Source organism: Pogona vitticeps, chromosome 11 (assembly GCF_051106095.1).
Source record: "Pogona vitticeps strain Pit_001003342236 chromosome 11, PviZW2.1, whole genome shotgun sequence".
NCBI classification, from domain to species: Eukaryota; Metazoa; Chordata; class Lepidosauria; order Squamata; family Agamidae; genus Pogona; species Pogona vitticeps.
The window spans coordinates 6,364,229-6,381,046 of record NC_135793.1 but is presented as its reverse complement, the minus strand read 5'-3'; the positions used below and the strand labels follow the sequence as shown (position 1 = coordinate 6,381,046).

Below are 16,818 nucleotides of genomic sequence, written 5' to 3'. Positions count from 1 at the left end.
GGGCAGGACAAAAGCACATTGGGAGAAGTGCACTGAGGGTCAGACTTACCATTTAACATTTGAATATATGATCACATTTAACATTTTATTTAAGAAGAGAGTAAGATTGAGAGCAGAGAGCAGCCTGGAGCGAGATGAATCAAGATTGGGGGCAGGGGCTGTTACTGACATCAATAGTTAAGCTTCTTCATAAAAGACAGTGTGTGATATTCATCATGACCTTGGGGAACTACTGCCTCTCCCGTTGCATGCTGTGGTTTTCATCCTGTTTTAACCTTACTGCTTTTTAAAGGTGTATTTAAATACAATAATATATTTAGCAGAATATTTAGGTTGGCAGTTAGTTGATAGTATGAAGCTAGAGATGTCCCTCCTTCTAAGCAAAAACTCACCAGTACCATTCTATCCAGTCTTACTTGGGAGGATCACAGATATTTAGATACAATTTAAATCTGATCTTTAGAAATGCTGCCAGGCACTTGTTTCCTGTTGACATTAATAAGAAATGCTGAGCTCAATAAATTTTCTAAAACATTTCTTGAAATTGCACAGAAATGGCTAATCATGCTGGTAGCTGTTTGAGGGATTGGGTTCAAGCTGTTCAGATTTTTGGATGACCAGTGAACATGAGCTGCAAGTGTGTTGTGATTATTCATGATTTCTCTTTAATCCCATTATTGTTTTCTTTCTGTAGTTGAATGGCATTAAAGTGGTGGATGAACCTATGGAAGAAGGGGAGCCTTATTCTTACAATGTAAGTATACTGGCAATAGACTTTCAAGCAGTCATTTGTTCCGTGTGCACAAAGTGTTTGTTTAAAATTAAAATCAGCACCAGTGCCTTGAATTATTCCTACAAGCGTATTGGCAGCCAGAGCTGCAGAAGGAGGTTGGACTGGATCATGCATCACATCCAAATTCATAAGAAGGCATGTAACAACTGCTACAGTTTGCTGACTCTGAGTTGTCTTCAAGAGTCAGACGCCACAAATGAATGGGGTGGTGTTGAAAGACCCTCAGCCCAGGAAAGTGAAGAGTTTGCTCAGCAAGTGTCAGAAAGATACAGTGGCACCTGCTTATCAAAAGTCAGATCTGGATCTAAATAACTCACAGACTCAAAACCTGCTCTGTTCTGGAGGTTGCAAATTTATCATGGGGGATGAAAAATTTCCAAGTCCTCCAAAGTTTTCCAAGACATCTCCCAAGTTCCAGGAGGAGTTTGTGCATTACTTCTGATTTCAACTTCAGTCTGTGTAGACCTCTCCAAAATAAGCATTATTTCAGACATCGATTTAGAAAAGACTAATATCTGGATGTTCAGTAGCTTAAATAAAGCCTAAATCCAATTATTAGTCACAGCTAGAGTAGAACATTGAATCGTTTGGGACTCTGATACTTCAACACTTACATAAGTCTCATTAATTCAGTTCATTTACTCTAGATGGGACAAACAATTGAGTGTAGGAGGCTATAGCTGCTTATTACCAGTGTATTGGAAAAATTAAGTTCTGAGATGGCTCTTGGGGGAAAAAACTTGCACCTTCAGATTTCTGACAGCTGTGAACCAGTCACACATACCCCTTCTTGGGCAAGGTGTTTGTGTGGGTGTTTGCCATGCAGTTCCACTGAAAAAGCAGTAGAAAACAAGTAAAAATCATGCAAAGAAAGTAAATTATGGTCAACATATGGTCAGAGGCTTGCCATTTTTGTCTTTTGGTTGTTGATGTTGGAGAAATCCCTTACCAAGCCTACTGTGTGCAAGAGTTTGAGAGCAGCCACACGGAAGATCATCTGTTCAGTTTTTGCTGTATGTGTGTGCTTCAGACATTGCTATGACATATACATTTTCTCCAGAGGATTAGCCCAGGCTGGCTTGTATGAGGAGTGCACTTTCAAATAACTTGCTCTCGAATAAACTGGTGATATTGGCCAAAACAAAAGAAAAATAAATCTTTTTTAAAAAGACAAAAATGCTGTGACACCATAAAGACTAGGTGCTATGTTTTAATGTGAGCTCTTGTGGATAGGTCCATTTCTTCAGACTGGTGATACTGGTTTTTTTTAAAAAGATAACTAGTACTCTGAATTGTGCTTGGAAACAGAAACCAGTTCAGCCATGTAACATGAGATTCATGTCCTACAATGTCTCGAACTGGCCCTGGCCAATCTCTTTTTCTGCATTCTGAACCAACCGGGTTTCTGAACGCTCTTCAGAAGTAGTCTAAAGTGGAGATGGTAACTCTTTTGAGTTCTCTAGGAGTCTAGCGTTGAAGGCCAGACATAATTAGGAATTAGGAAATGGAGGTGAAAGAATTCTCTGAAGAAATTTCACAGCACTGGGGAATGGTTCTAAGCTGGGGTAGAGAGAAAGAGAAATTAACAGAGAAGACAGTTTATTCTACTTCTAAGCAATTATTTTTTAAAAAGCAAGAGCTACTTGAGGGGAATGTGAAGAAAGATGGACTAAATGAACAGGAAAAAGGAGTTTAGATGTTAAAGTTAAGGAAGAAAAGGAAATCTCGGAATTTGAAAGCTTGGTTTAGCAGATTTGCTGCTCTATATTTCAACAAAAGGTGGATTCTTCTGATTGTGACTTCTGCTATCGTTGAAACAGTGTGACATTATAGTGGGGCAGCATGGGCTGAGGTTAAGGGAGGCTTGGCTTTAACGTACTGATCAGACTGTCATAATGGTTAGTGCGTTTCCTGCATATTCCTACTTCTTATGCATTTTAAAAAAAATTACAAATGAAAGAAGATTTCATTGCTTCAACAGATCTGCCGGAATCTGTTGAAACATTCCCGAGATGATTTAACCAACCGCACAAGGCCATATGAAGCTATGTGGCAGTATACAAAGTCTAAGGCATATGTAAGGCTTGCAGGATCTGCCGTGGTTGTCACTAAAACCCTGAGATACATCAGCCACAGACTCATGTGAAAGGCATGTCCTCGGCATTAAATAAAGCTAAGCCTAGAAGCTCACAGGCTTTCTACTCAACCGATCTACTTATTTAAACATTCTTGATTTCACCAGTATCGAACGGTGAGGGCTTCATTTTACTGCCACTGCCATTAAATCAGAAATCATATTAAGGTTCTTAGAATTTTACCTGTACATTCAGGTCTGCCTTCTGCCATCCCTGGCAAGACAGTAGTGAGAGTGGTGAATGTAGATCAGACAGCAGATAGATCCAGTTCTTGAAACCAAAGAATTGTAGAAGGTAGATGATTTGATAGCTTGGTTGTTGAACCACAGCTATGTGATTTTGTTTTCTAGCTTTAGGTCATTGGGGAGGGGGGAGAAAAGTAGTAGTACTAGTAGATCTACTTGAATATCAGAAGATAAATACTTCAGTACTTTGGACTACACCCATTTGATCATCATTTATGGTGCAACTACGTTGTGATATCTCAGTGAAGGGGCTGAAGTTAGAGAAGCTGAAGGAAACAACTGAAACTTGTAGATGAATGAGATAAGGGAGGCTTGGAGGGTTGTAGTCCAGGAAGTCCAGGGTGATATGAATCTGAAACAAAAATTAACTGGGGGCAGTAATTTGCTCAGCACCTGTTTTGTCTCTCTCTGGTAGTTATGCCCTGCTCCTTTCACTACGACCCACTCTAAACAGCTGTTGACCTTCCAATTTCTGTTTCCTTCAAATACACCCCTTCTTCTCTTATGTGCCTCCTCATAAATACTTAGGATTCATTAGTTGTACCTTTTCAAATTGGTGAATATACTGCAGTGAAGAATGTGATTGAGTTACATGTGGAGTCTAGAATGATTCAACCAACACCAGTGCTTCGCTGTAGGTTATAGGAAAATCTTATTTCCAGTGAGAAGAACATGGAAACTTTGTCCTATCTAATAGCTCTTGTGCCAGTTTCCACAGAAGCCAATTGTGATGCCAGAGAATGGTGACTAATTTGGTGAACTTAGAAACAAGATGAACTGGTGAAATCTATTTTTCACGCAAATGTTCAGATGTACCACAAGTTTTAAAACAGCATTGAATGTAGAGCATGGCATCAGTAGCTATTAAAGGTTTCATTAGTGTTGATTGATATAGCATCCTTTTTTGGTCACTAGGCAACAGGAATGCTAGCATTTTAACTGTGTGTTTTTTTTCCTTAAGGGAAGGATGCATTTTTAATATGCATGAGAAAAGTACTTAGATACCTTTTAATGTTATGTGAAAGGAGGCATGAGAGTGTGTCTGACGTAAGTGTTTTTGTACACTGGGGATTTAGAGTTAGTGCATACGTCTTCAGTTCATGGCTGAAGGAATTCAGCGCTTGAAAAACAAGCAGATTTGCTATTATACTTCTACATGCATCACATTTTAAAAACTAGTTCTCATAACTTCTCAACATAATGAAGAACTGGAGAACGTTTATACTTCAATTAAAAAAAATTAAAAGTAAAAAAATTCTACTTCAGGGGTGTTTTAAACACATTGTAGCAATAATCTACTTTGTGGATCAATATCTGCCTTTGAAAGACAGACAATAAATGCAATATTTTTGAATTAGATTCTTTTCATTATGGTGGATCCATGCGAGCTTTTTTCCTGTATGTTGATTATGTGTCCTTCACAGTTTCCTAATTAAATAAGACATTGATTTTATTTGGAGATTTAGCTAAATAAAATGTGTTTGTATGTTTAATTAGTTTTATTGCTTATATTTGTTCATACAAGAGTAAACCAGTTATATCAATTTAAAACACACTTTGCTTTTGCTTGCAAATGTCTTGCATATATAGTATTGCTGTGGAATGTTCTGTCTTTACCTCTTTCCTTGTGATGTCTGATAAAATATTGTTTTATCCATCACAAGATATTCCCCACACTTTGCCTAGACACTCCTCTTTTATTAGTAAGGGAGCTGACTAGCTTTCAGTATGTACCATAAACTACTCTGGCCACTGTTACCATAAATTTGATGAGATCCCTGTGTTAAATACAAGACAAGAGTGTTATTGTTTAGAACATGTCAATATATTAAAGTATTTTAATTCCTGTTCTTTGACGGATGGAAGGTTGAGCAGGTCTCTTTCAAGTTTATGGACATTTCCGCTTTCCTTGTGATCATGTTTTTTTAAAGGAATTTCCTTTAGCCTGAAAGGAAAGGTAGTTGGGCATAAGAAGAATTCAGAGATCCATTAGCAGCAATTTGCAATCAGATAGCCACATTAGTATGTTTCTACCTGTATAGCAAAAGCAGTAGCAAGCAACAACCTTGCAGCATTAACTGGTTTATTACATTGTGAGCTTTTGTGCTTTACTCTCCCTCTTAAACACAGAGGCAATGGATTTTAGTCTATGAAAGCTTGCATTGAAATAAATCTGTTAGCAAAAAGGTTCCATGTAACTTCTGTTTTTATGAGAATCCATATTGGGATGTTTTATGGCTAGCCCAAAGGTTACAGAAAGGTGTGCAAGCATTTAAATTCTCCAGAAGCCATCAGATGATGGATGAAGCAAAACGAAGTACACAGTCTGACTCTGAAATAACGAAGTCTATGTTTAGCCATAGGTTACTTAGAAACCCATGGGTGGCTTCAGTGCTGTCAAGGAAAACATGGCAGCTATTCTATTTTTTTCTTCCCTAATGAATATTTCCAGGTAATAATAAGTATAACAGAAGTGGTGGAAAAACACAGGAGGGTATTAACTGAAATGATGTCACCTGGGCCCTTGTAAAATTCCATGAATGAGGCAAAGGGGACGCATAATACGAACCTTACCTGAAAGCATCTATTATCTTAAAATGTAATGTGGAAGGAGGTTGCAAGTATTCAGACAGGATGCTGCTATGTGCCGTGATGGCTTCTAGTTGTTCTCAGGGTTGCTGAATTGATGAAATGAACAATGGTTGAGCCCCAGTTTTTGAAAATATCTTGAGTAACCTCATGAATCTAAATTCAGTCCTTGCAATATCCCGAAAACCAAGAGAAACTGTCTATTTACACATTGGAAATATATTTCCAAAGTAATATAGTATCTGTAACACAGACCTTAGTGTGATTCATGGGTCTGTGGGTTTCACATCCAATTATACCAGTTGTATGTATAGCATACATGTCAAAGTCTGAACAGGACTGGTTTTGGTATACAATTACTCTGGTTAGAAGCCTTCAGTTCTTGTTCTTTGATCCCAAATACTTGTGGTGGTCAATCTGTCCACAATACTAGGATAGTATGTCTTCAATGTCTGTATTATGCCATGATTTATAATCTAGTGTTGACACAGTCATTTGTACAGCTCATCCTTGGGATTGATATATTTGTACAGTGATTTTAAGGCACAGATAATATCAATTCTGCAAGTCTGATTTTCCCCCTAATCTCAGTATCTGTGCTTACAGATATCCCATGCATATACAAAAGAGCAGTAGTACACATAAAGAGGATGTTGGTAATGCATGTGTCCGCTGTGCTGAACTCAGAGCTGGGAGAGGTCCAGGGGCTGCTCACATCAATCTCTGGACCTTGAAAGGCACCCTCCATTACCCCAACCTTTCTTTTTTTAAATTGAATAAAACCCCTTGTATCAGATAGTACCCCACATTTTAAATTAAAATTTGGAGGGATGGGGCCCCTTGGAACATGCCATTATTTTGTCCATGCCCCCAGAGGGCCCAAGGGGGCTTCTTAAAAACATTTCCCAAAAGAATATTTGAAAAAAATGAGAAGGGTAGGGTGGCATTTTGACCCAAGCCATTGTGTTTCTTACCTTTGGCTAATTAGGAGTAAGACAAGCTGGAAGCTATCTACCCTTTCACGGGGTGGGATGTGAGAGCTGCGTATTTGGTTTTAAAGTAGAATCACACTCCAGGCTTTTAGGAGGACAATTCTCTTTGTATTTATTGAGGGGGGAAATTTAGGGATTTCTGGGTCTGTAAAAGTGGTTAGGGTTCAGGCCATCTATGGTGTAGATTGCTGTGGTAGATGGACCCGTATTTTGACTCATTGGCTCAAATGTTACTTTAAAGGTTTAATTGGTAACAACCATCATATGTTATCACCCAGCCATCTGGGTGTGTTGCTTACTGGGAAGGTTGATAGAATCACAGAACTGTAAAACTGAAAGGGACCCTAGTAGCCATTGAGTGCAATCTGCTACTGAAGCAGGAAATTCACAGCTAAAGCATCTTTGACAAATGACCATCTCAAATGACCATGTTTAAAACCTCCAGTTAGGGAGATACTACTGTCCTATGAAACAGTGCTTACTGCCAAGAAGCTATTCTTGAAGTTTAGGGAAAAATCTCTTTCTCATAACTCTCATTACTTGGACTCCTACCCTCTAGGGCTACAGAAAATAAGCTTGCTCCATTTTCCACATGACAGCCCTTCAGTTTTTTATAAGCTTAGCTACAAGAATATCATGAAGGACCTTGTTAAAAGTCTTGATGAAGCTCTATAAAAGCTTGTGACTCTATTTAAGAAAAGAGAGGGGAAGATAAGATTACTTGGGCACGACTTGTTTTAAAGCTCCAATTCTCTGTGCATTCCCTCTTTTAATATTTCTGACCATAGGATATGACCCACCATTTCTTTAATCTTGTTTAAAATAGCTTTCCTAAAGTCCAGAGTGCTTTACCCAGCTTTTGTTTTTCTCAATATAACAAACCCCAAGATGGAATGGTTGCGTATATCCAGGTTCCCACTATTTCTATATTATTGACCACTGTTTTCCTGCTAGGTAGGATCAGATCCAGGGTATCTTGTCACTTTTTCCACTTTCTGGAAGATGAAATTATCAGCAAGGAAAGTAAGAAATGTGTTAGACCTTGGTGTCTTGGCAGAGTTGAACTTCCGACAGATGTCAGGGTGATTGAATCATCCCACTATGACAGTGTCTCTCCTCTTTGAATGTTTAGTAATCTCATTGAGGAGGGGATCATCCAAATCTGCAGTCTAATTAGAGAGGTCTTTAGCAGACCTACACAGTGATGTCACTGTTTTTTCTTTCTACTTTGATTTTTAACCAAATGCTCTCCGTCCCATGCTCTAACTCTTGGATCTCCTTACAGTTGTACAGTCCTTTACTTAAAATGCTGTTTAACTGCCCTTCCTGTTTAATCTGTTCCTAAATTTTATCTTTCAATTACTGCATTTCAATCATGGCTCATACCAAGTTTCAGTAGTACCGATTGATTAATATCTGCCTTCCAGTGATAAGAGTTCAGGCTCATCTTATTTGTTTCTTGTACTCTATACATTACTATAGGCTGATCTGAAACTATTGGTCTCTCCTTCTAGATGCTTTGCTGTTGTTCTTTTATCCTTCAGGTCCTTGTAGTACCACTGCAGTTTCTGATGTATCACCAACACTCTTCTGTTATCATGCCCCACAGCTTTTTATTGATGAGGTTTACAGATAGTTAATATGTTCTTGCAAATATGTGTTTCTTGAGCATTGTAAGATGTAATCCATCATTTGCCAGAGGCCCTTCTTCATGGAAGCACAGAACATGTTTCAAGAAGCCAAACTTTTTCCAACAATACTACAGTACTTGGGGAACCAGTAGATGACTCCCAATATTTTTGTCTCTCTTCCTGGACTATGACCTTTGGCAGGAGGGAGTGATGGCATTCTTCAGTTCTTTTACCCATATCTCAGTCCTGTGCACTATACTGAAGGTCTACAAACTGCCACATCTGTCTCTAGGGGGTCACATACCACCACCGTACATCTCCTCCTCCTCTTGGGAGTGGCCAGAATTCTTCCATTTATAGTGTCCTCCACAACCACTTCTGTGCTTTCTATTGTTTGCCACCCCAATCCAAAAGCTCAGAATCACCACCTGTGGACCCGTTGTCCTGGCTGAGGCAGTCCAGTAGATGTTTATGAAGGTGGCCTGGAATTGTTTAGGATTATTGCTGGTGGAGAGAGGCCTGGGACTGCTGTCCTTGTGGCAGTGGTTCAGCATCACAGTCCAAGAGAAAGGCCTGATACTGATTCTGTAGATTCAGAGACCCACTATGCTTCATGATAGTCATTCTTCTCTGTGTCACATTTGTTGACATTTTTGCTTCCTGCACTTAGCATTTGTCTTCCTCCCTGGAGGCATTCCTGCTCTTTCCATCTTCCTGAAAAGTCCTCTCGGCTCAATTCAGAAATACTTCATTTTTCCTGATGAACCACATAGGGCTTCATGCTGATGTACTTTCTTTGCTACCAGGAGTACCATTTTGCTCTTGTAAATGTAAATATAAGCCTCCTACATCCTCCAGCAGGGGAAGATAAATGTATCACAGATGCTGGAGGTCACGGCAGCTGCTCCTTCTGCGGCCATATCTTTTGTTCTGTGTAGAACTTAACAGCACTGCTGGCCACCCACACAAACTGTCCTGTTTACTCGCCCTGGTTATTAGATCCTGATCAAGAATTTGCAGCTGCTAGCTCCTTCACACAGTCGAACCAGTGACTCACTTTGTCTCTGCTGTAGTCCCTCCCGCTAGCACTGTGTGCATGGAGCAGAATACAAAATTTTAATCTTATGATTGCCAAAAACACACGTTTAACTTCCGAACAACCCAGACAATCAGCCTCAAGCCAACAGACATAACTTCCCCTTCTTGATCCCTTCCACCAACCCTGTGGACATGCCCCTCTTACTTATTTTGTTCATGAGCTCCTGGCCACAAGGTTCAAGGGTTTATTGTATACAACTTGGCACCAAGATTCCCACTTGATTAAGAAAAGGAACTTCTTTGGTCCTACCCATCCTGTTTCCCTTCTTACTAGTGGTGGCAGTGGAGCCTTGTGACGCAGTCGTTAAACTGCAGCCCTACAGCCAAAACTCTGCTCACAACCTAGGCTCAATTCCAGGTAGCTGGCCCAAGGTTCACGTAGCCTTCTATCCTTCAGAGGGCAATAAATTGAGTACCTAGGAGGTGGTGCAGTGTGTAGTCTGCATAATCAAATTGTAAACTGCCCAGAGAGTGCTTTAAGCACTGTGGGGCAGTATATAAGCAGCACATTTTGATTTGTGTGTGTGTGTGTGCAATTTTGGACTGCAAGCATGTATGTAGAACATCTGTATTTCTTCCTTTCCTTTATTGAACCTCTGTAAATTGCATGGGACGTGGTGGCGCTGTGGGCTAAACCACAGAAGCCTTTGTGTGCTGCAGGGTCAGAAGACCAGCAGTCATAAGATCGAATCCACATGACGGAGGGAGCCCCCATTGCTTTGTCCCAGCTCCTCGCCAACCTAGCAGTTCGAAAGCGTGTAAATGCGAGTAGATAAATATGTACCACCTTGGTGGGAAGGCAAAGCAGTGTTCCTTAGTCATGCTGGCCACATGACAACGGAAACTGTCTTCGGACAAGCGCTGGCTCTATGGCTTGAAAAACGGGATGAGCACCGCCCCCTAGAGTCGGACACGACTGGACTAAAAATGTCAAGGGGAACCTTTACCTTTACCTTTTTAAATTGCATAATTCTTTACAAATATATGCAAAAGCCCTTCCCCCCATATTAGTTACTCTGTTTTGTCTGTTTGTGCAGGATGATGAAGGATGTGTGGAAGAAATACAGATTACCCACCATGTGAAAGAAGGATGTGAAAAAGCAGATCCTGCACAGTTTGAATTGCTTAAAGTCCTTGGTCAGGGATCATTTGGAAAGGTAAGAAAAATTATTGCCGTTTATTATAAATGCTATATTCCTCACCCTAGGTTGTCCCTCTCATTCAGCTGAACACAAACATACTTCATTTGTGTTACATTCTGAATATAATTTTATCACTGTGGCTAGACACTTATTACAGTAAGTTCCCGAAACACTTCAGTGCATTTGCCTCTCACCAGACACTTTGGCTTTTTTTTTTTTTTTTTTTGAAGTGTTTCAGCCATTTGCTTTTAGAACATTTTGTTTCTAGTGGAAGGAGGAAGATGGAAACGCTGTGTTTGATTTGTGGAGCATAAATGATTAGTCAATACAATATAATTAAAAAGCTATGATAGTGTTCTTTAAGAATATGTGCATTCATCTGTTTTACCATTATTGGAACACTAAAATGTGTGTTTTGGATGGAGTTGTGAAATTCTTCAGAACGCAACTGGAGAATTTTGCTTCTCTTTTAGCAGTTTCCGATACCATAATATTTATAGATTTTACTGTCATGCTGCATCATTGACAGCTAAGTCCTGATGGGTGTAAAAAAAATCGTTTCCAGTATCAGGAGAAGCATTTTATATCTGTTTCTAAATTGATGGGCACAATAATGATGATTCTGGTAGTATAATTATTTTTGAGCCTGGTGATGGCTCACTTAAAAGAAATTGTATTTGATTTTGGTGTTCCGGCATACAGAGCATATGTTCTTCAGTAATTGCTTCCACACTGCTTAAGCTCTCTTGTTTGGTTAGGTTTTTCTGGTGAGGAAAATTATTGGTCCTGATGCTGGACAGCTGTATGCCATGAAAGTTCTGAAGAAAGCTTCTCTGAAAGGTATGTCTGCTTAAAAAGTAAACACAGTCGCTGAAATCCTATGGCTTGTTGGTTAATGAGCTCAGTCACTTGAACATTTCCACTGTCATCTCTGTTGAGCATTGGATGCTTTTAGATACGGACCATTAGATATTTGAGTAGAGCAAGTTGTTTTTGGAATACGGCTGTTGCAGATTTTAGTGATTATAGGTCCTTCTACTGCAGTGGTTCCCAACCTTGGGTCCCCAGATGTTCTTGGATTAAAACTTCCCAGAAGCCTTCACCCCTCTCTGTTTCGGCCAGGATTTCTGGGAGTTGTAGTCTAAGAACATCTGGGGACCCAAGGTTGGGAACCACGGGTCTACAATTAAGCGTTGCCTCTCTTCATTTGAAACGATTTAATTTTGCTTTGAATCTCCCTAAATTCTTTCCCTGAAATATTTGAAGTAAAACTAAAATGAGTTTGTTGGAGATAAACAATCTCAGAAGAAAACGTTTGAATAAAATAGGTTGCTTACGCCTGTCACTGTTTTATTTGTTTACAGTTCGAGATAGAGTTCGTACAAAGATGGAGAGAGATATATTAGTAGAAGTAAATCATCCATTTATTGTCAAACTGCACTATGGTGAGTATTTTTGTGCTGCTGCATGTGTAGTTTTGCAAATTTATCAAATATAACACCCTTAAATATCATGCTTGCAAAATGAGAATCATAACAGAAAATTGGGTGAAAACTTAGTCTTTAGTCTAATAATATTAGCACATGATTATGATCCACAGTCTAATTTATTCAGCTGTGTTTAGTTAATTTCAGTGGACTTTGGATTAATTTTTTTAAGGGCATCTTTAAAATTCATTTTTCCTCAAATGGTTAGTAGATGGGGAGTCCTATAAAATAAAATTAGAGGTGTGCAGCCCACATAAAAAGTTCATGTTTTACAGTGGACAAAAAGAACCATTCCTTTCTTCATTTTTTTTAAAAATAGGCTTATTCAATAGTGCAAAGATATATCATTCAAGTAGCAAAAATATTAAATATAAAGTATATTTGAATAACAAAAACAGCAATAATCATTGATAACATCTGTATTAGTTTAAAAAAGCGGAATAAAACATTTCCAACCCAGAGTCTATTCTTGCATACAAGATAATTGTCATTCTCTGAGAAAAAATAATTCCATTATAAGACATCTTTCCAGAATCTAAGCAGGTTTTGTGGCGATCCTATGAAAGTAGCATTGTTATCGATAAATGTTAAAACTGTGACCAGATTTCCATAAATCAGTCTTTCTTTTCTATTCCTTTTTCTGCTCTTAATTTGAATGTCAATCTTTTGTTCCTCTCAATCTTTCATTGAGTACAACTGACCAAACCCAACTCATCCAAGCATCTATGGACAAACCATCCAATTTTTCCCCTCTTGAGAAATGCCCATCCCTACAGTAGTTCTTTATGCAATAGAAAACTGTTATGATGAGTAAAAAAAACGATAACAGTAAGTGCTGACCATCAGTCTATTGTCTGACTAGTTATCTCATTTAGGATTGAGATAACACTCTTTCAATATTGTTATACAGGAGGACACTCCAGCCGTAGATGAATAAATGCACCATACTGATCACACATCCCCTCCAGCATGTTGCTGGCTGTGTGTTATAAAATTTGCATGATTTAGTATGCAGATTGGGCAGAAATTGAGCCGCCTTTCTTCATGAGTTACTGATTAGTGTGATTCACTGGGTAGCCCAGGGTAGTGTTGTGTGGAGGTAGGAGAGCCAATTAAGCACATGTATACTTTGTGCTTATAAAAAAAATGTGAAACACTCCTTTCTGGATGAACCAATGGTCTACCTACTGTAACATCCTGTTGTCCAACAGCATTCTCACATTGTCCAACATGATTGTCCATAGAAAGCCTCCAAACTGGATAGGAGGGTGATGCCCATCTTATGCTATTGAGTTTTTGTGTCTCTATAATAGAAGCGATATATAACTGTCATGAAGGCTATCCATCACTAGACATATTTATGAAGAATAAGGTGAAAATCCTTTCTGTGCTATCTAGATTGTTAGCTATCACCACATCTTGTGTTGATAAACTATGTAGTTTAACTCGATGCTTTGCAAAGAAGTAGTCCCCTAGGAGCCTTCAGCAGATATAGTGTGCTAGGTGAGCCCACAGTGTACAATGACAGATGCTTTCGGAATCAGTATTTCCCATATGGAGCCTATAAGATCTTTGATGCAATGTCCCTTCTTTCGTAAGAAGGGTGTATTCAGCCAATCTCAAAATAACTATGGTTTTTTAAAATACCTTTTTTAAAGAAAATGTTGATAAATGTTCCGTATGCCCTTTGCTCAAGGACACTTTGCATCATTGACAATGTGTGACATATCGGTGGCCTCTCAGTAGTGCTAGGTGTGACATTTTTGCCTTAGTACAATCAAATTAGAGTGTTAATTGTAATCCCTCCTGAAGTCTGTTTCTCTCACATATTTGCTTGTATGTCCTAATAAATGTTCAACTGGATTCACATTGAGCGTTTTTTTAAAAGAAATTAAGCAATACAAAAGAAAAGCTTATAACAAATTTACCTCAAATGACTTTCACCTGCAGTTCTTTAAATATTTAATAAACTGGTTGTATCATAAGTTTACATCTTTTTAAAAACTGCAGTATGCTAAATCCTAGATAGCTCAGTTTGCAAGTAGTAGTGAAGCATTTAGATATGTGAATATGAAGGCAGTATTTTTACCAGCTGTGCTTCATAAAAGATAATAATATGAATTTCTTCTGCCTGAATAGTTTTAAGTTTGCAAATACCGCACATCTACCTAGATAAAACACATTTAGTATTTTATATATTGTGGATATATAATTTATGTAGTGTCATAAGAAACTGATTCATGTTTGATTTGTCAAATCAGCCTTTCAGACTGAAGGGAAGCTATATTTAATATTGGATTTTCTCAGGGGAGGAGATGTGTTCACAAGATTATCCAAAGAGGTATGTATTCAATGTATTTATACATTTAAAATGTGATGAACATATAGAGGACAAAAATGAATCAACTTTGGAGCCATGTGTTAGCCTAACAAGGTGGTACAATGTATTGTCTGGAGTAGGAACGCTAGCTTGCGTCTTGCAGCCCAAATCTGACACTCTGTTCTCACTCAGCTGTGAAGTCCCCTAGGACAGTAGTCCCCAACCTTGGGCCTCCAGATGTTCTTGGACAACAACTCCCAGAAGCCTTCACCACCACCTCTGCTGGCCAAGATTTCTGGGAGTTGAAGTACAAGAACATCTGGAGGTCCAAGGTTGGGGGCCACTGCTCTAGGAGGCTCAGAGGCTGAGAAATAGTGACTGGCCCAGCCTACCTCAAAAGGTTGTTGTGTGGATAAAATGAGAAGTTCACGGTGGGAGGAATCACGAGTGCTGCCTTCAGCTCTTTTAAGAAAATGCAAAAATAGAAAGGTATTAATTGAATCAATATCTGCTCTGCTATTTTGGATATCTGAAGGAAAGTCTGACTATCTGAAGTCTTTCACCCCCTCTAAGAATGCCAGACCGACAGAACAGAAGCTTTCTAGGGGCTGATCTCCGAAGAAACAAGCTGTACACTTATTGTATTCTGGAAAGCATGACGTTTTCCTCACCCTCTGGAATAAATTGTTCTCTGGGGGGTTGCCTGCAACCTAAGGCCATTTCTTCTTGAGTACTTTGCTCACCCAGTTCAGGAAGATTAACGCTTGGCTTCACACAGGGATATGTGGAGGAATCAAAGAATAGGATATCTGAAACAAGAGACCATTTTGGCGGTAGCTTCATTGCTTTGGAACAAACTGCTGCTCAAGAGTTGTCTGGCTCACTCCCTGGAAGCTTTTAAGAAGTCCTGTGTTTTCCGTTAGGCTTTTTAAAAATAAATCACCTCTAAATGCCTCGCTTTTTGAGTCTTTTACACCTTCAGCCATCTGATTCATATCAGTTTTACAGACTTATGTTGGATAAATATGCAGAGGATTGCGATATAAGCTATACAGCATATAAAACAAGAAATACATTTTCCATTTGTGTCTATAACTCTTTATTTTTGGAAAAAAAATTAAATTTATGTTCAGCTATTTATTTTGCTCCAAAACTAGAGAAAATAAATCTTAATATTGCCTTTGAGAGTCTCCCCCACCTCTATAAATCTTTGTTTATGTGAGCTATTTCACTTTTATTGTAGCCACTTTTATTATCGTTATTTTGGTACATTATTGCAAAATTTGGTAAAACGGCTGTCTCATAAGTGGAATGTTTGACAACTTCCTTGTTTTCATTGCCTTTTGGATCACCTTTGGCATCTGAAACCCCACACGTTTTATAGAGAGCCATTCCTAGCTCCCCTGTCCGTATCCATTAATCTGTGACAGTTTAAAACTCATACAGGTATCTCCATCCTTCTGACCACATTGGAAAGAGGGGCTGGGATATGGAGTGTTAAACTTTCCTTTCATGTGCCAAATGTAAGTGTGCAAAGAGAACATATGATTTGTCCAGGAATTAACACCATTCCAGTGGCCTTTTGCCCATTCTTTGTTCTTTTGTCAGGCAGGACAGGGAATGCAGTGGAAATGCTATGAATGTCTTATGTTTTGGGAAGCTGTTAGGCTGGCCCTCTCAGGTACCTGTGCTTTCTAATCGTGTGTATGCAGCTTGAGTTCTCATCACACTGATTTATGGGGAGTATACATACGAAAGCTAGTTACTTTGCATCACATCTCTTTTAAGTTGCATAAACATCTTAGATATTTAACCAGAGCAGAATGTAAATCTATATAGTTCTTATTAGGTTATGTTTACAGAGGAAGATGTGAAATTCTACCTCGCAGAATTGGCCCTTGCTTTGGATCATCTGCACAGCTTGGGAATTGTATACAGGGACCTGAAGCCAGAAAAGTAAAGTAAAATGTATTTTATCCATTACTACAGTACTCTTGTGTGAAGGTTTATTTCCATCTTAGTAGATAATGTAGAATAACAGGTCAGGTTTAGTAGATTACTTTCTCTTTCTTTTACCATTTCAGTAATGTCTATTTTAAAATGTATGTACTGTAAAGTTTATTAGAAGAGTAGATAAATATTACTGCTATAATTTTTATTATCTCTATTGCTTTATTAAAATGCCCTATACATTTTCCTGTTATTTGTATTGGTGAATGTGAATTTTAATTTTCAGCATTTTGCTTGATGAAGCAGGACATATCAAGTTAACAGGTAGGTGAAACTTAAAATTTATACTCTTATATTTTGTATAAATAACCTATTTGTTTTTTGTTTGTTCGTTTCATTTATATCTCACCTTTCTGCCAGTTTAGGGACCCACAGC

At 38.6% G+C, this 16,818-nt stretch overlaps 1 protein-coding gene across 3 annotated transcripts in view; it reads left to right on the top strand.

Moving 5' to 3' along the window:
* The window catches only part of RPS6KA6 (ribosomal protein S6 kinase A6), a 56,734-nt gene that overhangs the window by 16,249 nt on the left and 23,667 nt on the right, over nucleotides 1-16,818 (top strand). For 2 of the 3 annotated variants that reach the window (XM_072981316.2, XM_020810411.3), the window contains exons 2-8: nucleotides 695-754; nucleotides 10,521-10,640; nucleotides 11,384-11,465; nucleotides 11,990-12,070; nucleotides 14,374-14,453; nucleotides 16,282-16,388; nucleotides 16,669-16,706. In XM_072981316.2, coding sequence (XP_072837417.2) covers nucleotides 695-754; nucleotides 10,521-10,640; nucleotides 11,384-11,465; nucleotides 11,990-12,070; nucleotides 14,374-14,453; nucleotides 16,282-16,388; nucleotides 16,669-16,706 — 568 coding nt within the window. Of the gene's footprint in view, nucleotides 1-692; nucleotides 755-10,520; nucleotides 10,641-11,383; nucleotides 11,466-11,989; nucleotides 12,071-14,373; nucleotides 14,454-16,281; nucleotides 16,389-16,668; nucleotides 16,707-16,818 lie in introns of all 3 variants that reach the window. The other variant, XM_078380756.1, reaches the window with a different exon arrangement.